This window comes from Vulpes vulpes, chromosome 9 (genome assembly GCF_048418805.1).
Source record: "Vulpes vulpes isolate BD-2025 chromosome 9, VulVul3, whole genome shotgun sequence".
In the NCBI taxonomy this organism is placed as follows: Eukaryota; Metazoa; Chordata; class Mammalia; order Carnivora; family Canidae; genus Vulpes; species Vulpes vulpes.
In genome coordinates, this window is record NC_132788.1 from 39,154,401 (window position 1) to 39,163,432 (window position 9,032).

The 9,032-nt window shown below is 53.4% G+C and overlaps 1 protein-coding gene across 1 annotated transcript; it reads right to left on the bottom strand.

Annotated features, from left to right (window-relative positions):
- Window positions 1–1,291: 1,291 nt before the first annotated feature.
- On the bottom strand, window positions 1,292–8,057 carry SHISA2 (shisa family member 2). The gene is made up of 2 exons (XM_072719836.1): window positions 7,616–8,057; window positions 1,292–3,490 (listed from the first exon to the last, which is right to left on the bottom strand). Exons 1-2 carry the CDS (start codon window positions 7,947–7,949, stop codon window positions 2,937–2,939), a joined length of 888 nt encoding a protein of 295 aa, XP_072575937.1. The 5' UTR covers window positions 7,950–8,057; the 3' UTR covers window positions 1,292–2,936.
- Window positions 8,058–9,032: the final 975 nt, after the last annotated feature.

A 9,032-nucleotide genomic window follows, 5' to 3' on the forward strand; every position in this document is an offset into this window, starting at 1 on the left:
ATGTTGATATTATTGTTAAATTGTAACTTTTTCAGCCACAGCAGGAACGATAGGAGATAAGCAGCTTCCCCGAGGCCCTTAAATGGACAGAAAGAGCTAATTACTTCTTTCAACCCACACAGAGGAATACAGAAATCCCCAGAACCATCATGATCCAAAGGTTTAGATACAAAAGAAAATGTACAGTAACAACCTATTCTGTTTGTAACTGCTCCTCCCCCCCTCCCCGCCCCCCGACATTGAAATACTTCTCCTGGGTGCAAACTATACTTTACAGATTCTGATTTCATGATAGGATGGAAGGTATTCTTAAACCAACTGTTTGACCTTTTACTTTGAAAGCTCAACTTCTTGAGTGTTTTTACCAAAACTGAAAAGACCTGAGGGTGCTTCCAATGATGTTATCTATACTTTTGGAAAGACCTGGAAGCCCTCACTCACTAGGTGAAGAACTCGTTAAAATGCACTTTTGCTTTCAGCATATTTAATACCACGTAGGAAAGGAACAGTCTCAGAGAAGCCAGCACTCCCCGTCCCTCTATGTTAAGAAAGGCCTGTCTAAGATGTCACAGAGCAACTCCTGCGTCAGCTAAGGGTGGACTAGACTACGGATTGATGAGCAAAGACCAATGGCCAAATCTGGCCCCCTGCCTGGTTTTTATGGCCCGAGAGTTTAGAATGGTTTTTACATTTTGAAATTGTTGAGAAAAAAACAAGTATTTTGTGACGTATGAAAATTGTATGGAATTCAAACATCAGTGTCCATCAGTAAGGTGTTAATTGGAACACGGCCATACTCCCTATGTTTATGTATCCCCATGACTGCCTTGTGTGACGATGGCAGAGTCAAATAGTTGGTAGAGACCATCTGGCCTGCAAAACCTAAAATATTTACTTTCTGGCTCCTGCCAGAAAAAAAAGAGTTTGCCAATCTCTAGGCTGAGTGATCCCTGAGATCCTTTTCATCTCCACATTTCTAGGAATTTTACTTTAATAACCCAGAATCCTCCATCAAGGACAAGGTTTAGAACATGCATTAGCCACATACTACAATAATCCCAAAAGACTGAATCTTTTGTGTTGTCAACACTTTCCATGGAATACATGAAATAATACTAATAGAATACACATATAAATTTTGCTGATATTGATTACTTTTAAAGGTAGGCTCTTGGTTCTAGAAAGCAGTATTTATCATTCTTTAGCCATTTTATTATGTTACTAGTTTTAATAAACCATCTGAAAAGTTACCAAGTAAAACAAAAATGAAAAAAACCCAACTCCCTTGGAATTCATACCATAAAATATTTATTAGTAAGTAAAATGATTTCCCCTGCCTTTGTTGCTTAAAAAAATTTGAGCATCTTCATTGATACCACTTGCCAACAATGGTTTTACATCATTCAGTCATGAGAGAGGGGGATGATAGAGAGGAGAGAATAGGGTAGATAATGAACGGATGGACGGGTAGATAAATAAACGATAGATATAAATGTGTGTAAGACCATACCTTACAACGTTTTTGTTTAATTGCAAATCTTGGTTTTGCCAGCAGTTGGAAATTTGCTTGCACATACTTAGATTTACTTCTTTCAAGTAAACAATACAGAGACTCACTTAAATTTCATAATTCAGAACACTAGTAATGAATACAGTGCTTGTTGAGAACGAAGAGAGGAAAACAAAAACTAACCTCAAGAGGGAAGAAAGGTAGTATCTCTTTGAAAAGCTGTTCTCTTGACTCAACAGTCCTCACTGCCTGGAAAAACAAGCCATTTTGATAACAAGACTATAAAAAGCCTTATGATTTGCAAAGTGAATTCTATTTGTGGTTTAAATTTCATCCCAAGTCTCAGGTTATGGCTGAGAAGCTATATGAAGTATCTTTGTAAACCATTTCTTTGAATTTTTATAGGAAAACAAGAGAATGTTTTTATCAGATCTAGGCAGAAATGCTGATCTTCATTTATAACAGTAATTACCTGCACACAGTACCATACAGACATGGGGATCCTGAAGCCAAATAGAATGAATGACAAGCCATACCACACGGTAAAATTCAAAGTAACTTGGAGAAGTAGCAGGTGACTGTTTAGGATTTCAATAAAAAAAAACATCTAATTACTTCTCAGATGTCACTCTAATGCCAGAAAACTAGATGATATGATCAAGAGTGAGATGAATGGTTGTATTACTACGCCACTGGCTACTTCCAAGATTGAAATAATCCCAGAGTTCTGAAATGTCATTGGTTAAGTAACTATACAATTTCTTTCCGTCTCTTTTTAATGTAGAAAATCACTTTGTAATAAGATCTCTACACAAGGTAAAAAAGCACAAAATAGACCCCCCCAAAAGCACAAAAATAGACAAAATATATATATCTTTTTACAATGAAATGAAGATGTGCCTGTGAAACACTGAGATCGAGGACTAATCTCAGGGAGTTCCTACTGGATTTCCCTTTATAATAGTTTTGTTCTTTACATCTTCCCCTGAAACTTGGATGCTTATAAAAATCTTACCCAGGCAAAAGGGAGAGAACAAGTATTCTGATCTTGTACAGTAAAAAACAAGAAGAGACAATAATAAGGATACAGTGAGAACCCTTAGTCTATCCCATCACAAAATTCTTCTGACAGCCAGACCTCAGGAGCATATAAGGCCCAAGCATCTGTCACACAACCACTGGCAACAACATGGGCATCTCCAGATGATGCTTTTTTCCATCGGAAATCAGTCACGCGCTGGGAGGAAACATCCAGAAAGGCTAACTTGGAAAGAAATGTTTCATACACTTGGGGGCAAATGAAGCCATCGAGGAGAAGGGGGCTGTCCGCACCAGCAACATGGGCAGACCTCCACTTAGATCCTTTGGTCCAAGTGCATAGCTTCTCCGTGCTCCTGTCTCATTAGGAGCCTGGTCGCGCCCCGGGTTACACAGTCACAGCCGGGTACATCTTCTGTTCGCTGTTAGTGTGAGGGAAGGGCGCCTGGATCTGCCTGTAGCCCGTCTGCAGGCTGTCCAGGAAAGGGGGCACAGGAGTCATAGGTACCGAGTCATGCTGTACCGTGTACCCCACGTATGGGGGATGTAGGTACTGCCCTTGATGGGGCACAATCTGGGTGGCCTGCTGACAGTTCAGCACAGAGAAATTTGTGGGCATGTTGACATACACGTTGTTCATGGTCCCCTCGGGCAAGCAGCAGTTGGTCTGTGACCTTGTTGGGGGCGCCCTGGCCCCCGAGTTGGCACTAGAACTGGAGCTGGCAGCTGTGCTGGACTGGCGGGAGGACGAGCCCCTTGAAGTGCTGGCACTGGGGATCATGGGGATGGTCTCCATCAGGCGGTTCCCTCCGGGGGCGCGGCTCTGCTGGGGCTCCTGCTTAGGCCGGAGACATCTGCAGCAACAAGCGGCCACCAGGGACCCCAAGATGATGAAGGCGACAAAGACGGACCCAACAATGAGGAATGGCACGTAGATGGGGACTAAAGGATAAAAACACATCATCATGATTTATTCTAAGAATGCAGTAAAAATAGGTGCTTGGCAGCAGAGATACATAAATGAGCAACACCCACACCCAGCACTGAAGGACCAGAGCTGGGCCTCCTTGGCTGGGCCGGTCTGTGTGCTTCTTAGCAGCCCATGGGACGCCCTGTCCTTTGCAGGCACTCAGGGCAGGTGCTAGGGCCCCCTCGGCACCACCCAGAGCAAAATGGTTAACATTCGCAGCTAGGCTGGCCTACCCAACACGGCTGAGACAGATGTCCAATTTAGCAAAAATATGAATTTTATGTCCTGAGACTTCTAAGATTCCTACAATAACTAAACTGCTCAAACTTAAGTCTGTCCTCACAAATAGCTGTAGGACCTGCATAGAAATGAATTACATTGTTTAAGAGTCTTTTTTTCCCCCCAGAAAATTATATTCTTTACAAACCTCTTCTGCCACTTTTAAGCTGTTCTTTTAGGGGCACCTGGGTGGCTCAGTCAGTTAAGCATCTGCCTTCGGCTCAGGTCATGATCCTGGGGTACTGGGATCGAGCCCTGCATTGGGCTCCCTGTTCAGCAGGGAGCCTGCTTCTCCCTCTCCCACTCCCCCTGCTCATGTTTTCTCTCTCTCTCCCACACAAATAAATAAAATCTTTAAAAAAATAAATAAAAAATTTAGCTCTAGCCATGACCTAAATTTTGACCAAACCTGTAATGTAAGGCAGAGGTCAAAGGGTAAAAAACAAAAAAACAAAGCACCCTCTACACTCACTTGCCTCTGAGGACTGGTCCTTGGGCCTACCACACACGCAGCATGGTAGGGGAGGAAGTGACTTCCCAAGAGGGCAGTTATTCCAGGCTACAGGTCAGCACGAAACAATGGACCAAGGAGAACAAATGTTGGGAGCAATGAGACCTTTGTTCCAGGAAGAGCCGCCCCCAGTGATCAAGAAGGCACCCAGGGGGGACCAGGGTGGCCGAGGTGGACTGGTGACACCTGGACTTAACAGCATTGGGTTGTGTGTGAAGAGCCACAAGGAAAGCCTGCAGACCATAGAGCAGTAGGCATTATATTTAACAAGTGAGGTTTATTCTGCAAAAACAATGTGAAAGATGAAAATAATATCTTTCCTTAGTTGGTAGCTCCACTTTTACTTAAAACATCCTTTTGGAAGCCATAGGGCTAGCACTCTAGGGCTTCCAGAAGCCAGACACACTGGCTGATGGGGACAGAGAGGAGGCTGCAGAATGCCTCAGGGCCACTGCTGCAGGCTTCCACCCTATGTTACAAAGGATCAGGGTTTTTAAAAGATTATATTTATTTGAGGGAAGAGGAAGAGGCAGAGGGAGAAGCAGACTCCTTGCTGAGCAGGGAGCCTGATGCGGGGCTTGATCCCAGGACCCAGGGATCATAACCCAAGCCGAAGGCAGGCGCTTAGCCCTATGAGCCACCCAGGCACCGGTATTTTGGGTGTGCTCCCGCCCACTGCCTTGACTATTTGATCGGAAAATACATAAGGACAGGAACCAGGACTCCCCAGTCCCAGCCAAGCACAGGGCCAGCACAGTGTACAGGACAGCACTTAGGGGAAAGGCCCATTTCTCCTGCACCTCTGAGGTCAATTCATCAAGAACCCTTGAACTGTGTCCTAGAGCAGTGGCCTTTCTAATTATCAGCACTCTGATATTCCTGACGGTGGGGTTTTGAGAACATAGGGCCACACGGAGTCCTGGGAGAATAATGCCTAATGAAGTAAAACTTTGCTTGGTATTTCACCAAAGGTATTTCACCAAAGGCTGGCATTTGGCGATTTCCTAAACCTTCACTGCTGAGGAATAAACACTGCATTTACACAGTGCCTCCCCTTTAACAGGTAGAAACACTTGCTCCAGAGCTCGCAGCACAGCAGGTGTTCAGACCTAACAGGCTAGCAGGAACAATCTAGACTTCTAAGATTCCTACAATAACTAAACTGCTCAAACTTAAGTCTGTCCTCACAAATAGTGAGGAGGGATGCAGGTGATAAATATTTCATTCTCCAAATATTTTATTAGGATGTAAACAAAAGTAAAAAAAAAAAAATGCTCCAAACATAGCAGAAACTAGCTGAAAGCAGTGTAAGTTCACAGAATGAGTTTGGGGCAGAAAGAACTATTTCTCCTTCCAGGATTTTTATCAAGGAAAGTAAATAACTGCACAGAGGTGAAGAATGCAGTGCTCCCCATAAACTCTCCGCACCACTTGATTAGGCATGTTGTCCTTCTGGACTGTAGGAGAGAAGTAAGAAGAACAGAATTTTCAGGAAAAAGATTTAAAACTAGAGTGAAGAAGGCACCCACGCACATCATGAAATGTGCCTCATGAAACGTCAGCTGCCTCCTGCTTTGTCCAAAGTCAACCCCAACTCTTTAGAGACTGCTGATGAGCCCAACTTAGCAGACACACCAAGGGAGCAGTTCTGTCTTTGGCTCATTTCTCAAAGGTTCTATCCCACCACCACACACCCTGCAACAACGAGCTCGAGCTTTAAGATGGCACCTGTTCTGGAATTACTACTCTCGGTTCTTTTTTTTTTTTTTTTAAATGTCCTTTTTTTTTTAAATTTTTATTTATTTATGATAGTCACAGAGAGAGAGAGAGGCAGAGACACAGGCAGAGGGAGAAGCAGGCTCCATGCACCGGGAGCCCGAGGTGGGATTCGATCCCGGGTTCCAGGATCGCGCCCTGAGCCAAAAGCAGGCGCTAAACCGCTGCGCCACCCAGGGATCCCACTACTCTCGGTTCTGTACTCTTCAGAGTCAAGGCTGGGGGACAATAGGAGTAACTTGCTCATAAAAAGCCTGACTGCAAAGGGACCAGCACTGAAGAGTGGCCTTTTACCAGGCCCAGGAGACAGTTCTGTAAACACGGGGCCACGCAGTGCCAAAGCTCAGGCAGCTTAAACCCTGGCTCAGCGCACTGATAAGACGTCCTCTCCTTAGCATAACCAGCTGCAGAAGGAGACATCCATCCATGACGCGGCTGCCATTTGCCCTCTACCTCTAGCCCGATGCTAAATCCTCCCTTCGGTCCTCAAGCACACACTAGTGCAGACCCTCAAGGGAGACAGTCTGTGAGGTTTCTGAAGAATGACGGAAGTGCAATCTATCAAATTCGTTCGTGGATTTGTTTAGGTTTCCAGCTCTGGCTTTGGCAACTTGAAAAAAATACAGAATTTTAAAAAGAAAAAGAAAAAAAACAACTAAAACCACAAAGAGCAAGCTTGGGCATGGCTCTAAGGTCACACCTACTAAGTCTGAGCGGTCAGGAGAACCGCCCAGAAACCAGAGAGGCCCCGGGCCCTGCAGCCAAGTGTTCCAGGGGATGGGAATGCCCCGGGGTCTGGCACAGCGCAGCATCCCACGGGAAGGTCCTGAGAGCTGCCTGCCATGGACGAGGCGCCCTCGCCATTTCCCCAGGTACCACCACGACGCTCACCCTTACTAGGGGTTAGACCCACGGAGGCAGGAGGTGTGGCAGGGGAAACCGAGGTCCCCGGCCAGGAGGCCTGCGCGGCCGTCTGCACCCCACGCTGCCTTACGTGGGTGCGTAGTTTTCTTCGCAAAGTCCCAGCCCAGCCAGTCTATGGGTGACGGATGGGGAAACTGAGGCTCGGTGCGCCGCTAAGCACGAGTTAACAGCTGGGCCGGGCCCTTTCCTTGAAGCCCGGAGCCCCGTGCCGTTCCCGCTCGGGCCCCCGCCGCGCCCCCAGCCGCCCGCCCCCGCCCTACCCGCCGCCCCCCGTACCTGCCGCGCCCCCCCTACCTGCCGCGCCCCCCCCCGCCCCCCCTACCTGCCGCCCCCGCCGCGCCCCCCGCCGCCCCCCCTACCTGCCGCGCCCCCCCGCCCCCCCCGCCCCCGCCCTGCCCCCGCCCTACCCGCCGCGCCCCCCGCCGCCCCCCCTACCTGCCGCGCCCCCCTACCTGCCGCCCCCGCCGCCCCCCCTACCTGCCGCGCCCCCCCTACCTGCCGCGCCCCCCCCGCCCCCCCTACCCGCCGCGCCCCCCCTACCTGCCGCGCCCCCCCCCCCGCCCCCCGCCGCCCCCCCTACCTGCCGCCCCCGCCGCGCCCCCCCTACCTGCCGCGCCGTCCGGGCCGTCCTTGTCCGCGCGGCCCGGCTCGCCCGCGCCCTGCTGCCGGTCGTTGTCGCAGCCGCCCTGGTCCAGGCGCGCCTCGGCGCTGGAGCAGCAGTAGCGCAGCGCGCAGCTGCCGCAGCAGATGGTGGCGTCGCCGCCGTCGAAACGCTCGGGGCACTGGAAGCCGAGGCGCCAGACGCCCTGCGCGTCCAGCCAGCCGTGGCAGTACTCGCCGCTCGCCCGCGCCCCCGCCGCCAGCAGCGCGGCCAGCAGCAGCCGCAGCAGCGAGGCGGCGCTCGGGGGCGCGGCGGCGGGCGAGCCGCGTCCGCCCCACATGGCGCCTCCCGGCGCGGCGCGGGCTCCGCGGCCGCCTCCGGCCCCTGCCGCCGGTCCGCAGCGGAGGACGCCCGAGGCCTAAGCCATCCCTCCCTCGGCCGGGCGGCCCGGCGCCGGGGGCGCTGCCTGGGGGGCGGCGGGCGGCGGGCGGCGGGCGGCGGGCGCGCTGGGGCTGTCGGGGCGCGCGGTCAGAGCGGCCCCGGAGCGGCCGTGCCGCGGCCCCGGGAGGCGTCACCCGCGGCCCGAGCCTCCCCGCGCATCCCCGAGGGGACGCTCCCTGCCGCTGCCCGCCCGGAGCCGGGGCGCTGCCGCGGGCCGGAGGCCTCGGGGTCCCGCGCCCGAGTCGCGCCGGGGAGCGCCTCCGTCCTTCACGCCCCGCCCGGGCGGCGACGAGGGGCCGCGGAGGCGGGCGGCGCGCGCGGGGCTCCGGGCAGCAAGTGCAGCGGCCGTCGGCGCTCAGCCCGCGCGGCCCCGAGCCCCGTCCGCATGGCTCCGGCCGCGCCGCCGGGCGTCCGCGGGGCCGCGGGCCAGTGCCCCCGGCGCAGCCCCGGGAGCCGGCCGGGCGGCTGCTGCCGGGCGCGGGTCCAGGCGGGCGGCCCCCCCCGGCCCCGGCCCCGGCCCCGGCCCCGGCCCCGCCTCTCCGGCGGCAGCTCGCTCCCGTGGGAGCCGGGCAGCCTCCGCTTCCCTCGGGAGGGGCGCACGGGCCGGAGCCTCCCACGGAAGTCTCGGCCCTCGCGGCCGCGGGGAGGCGGGGAGGCGCGGAGGCGCGGAAGAAGCGGAGCGCGGCGGCCGCCCGCACAGCCCCGACCCGGCTCCGCGCCAGCTCCCTCTGCGCTCGCCCGGGCGCCGCGCGCTCTTAAGAGGGGCCGGCGCGGGCGGCTGCGCATGCGCCTGCGGGCCGCCCCCTCCCCGCCGCCGCGGACGCCGCAGACGCCGCAGACGCCGCGAGCCCCGGGGCCTTCCGACGCCTGCGGGGCCGCGGGAGGACCGGGGCGCGGGGGAGCCGCCGGGCGGGGAAGGCCCCCGGCTTTCGATCCGACCCTCAAAACTTCCGCTAAAGGAAGGGTTAGAATCGCTTCCCGT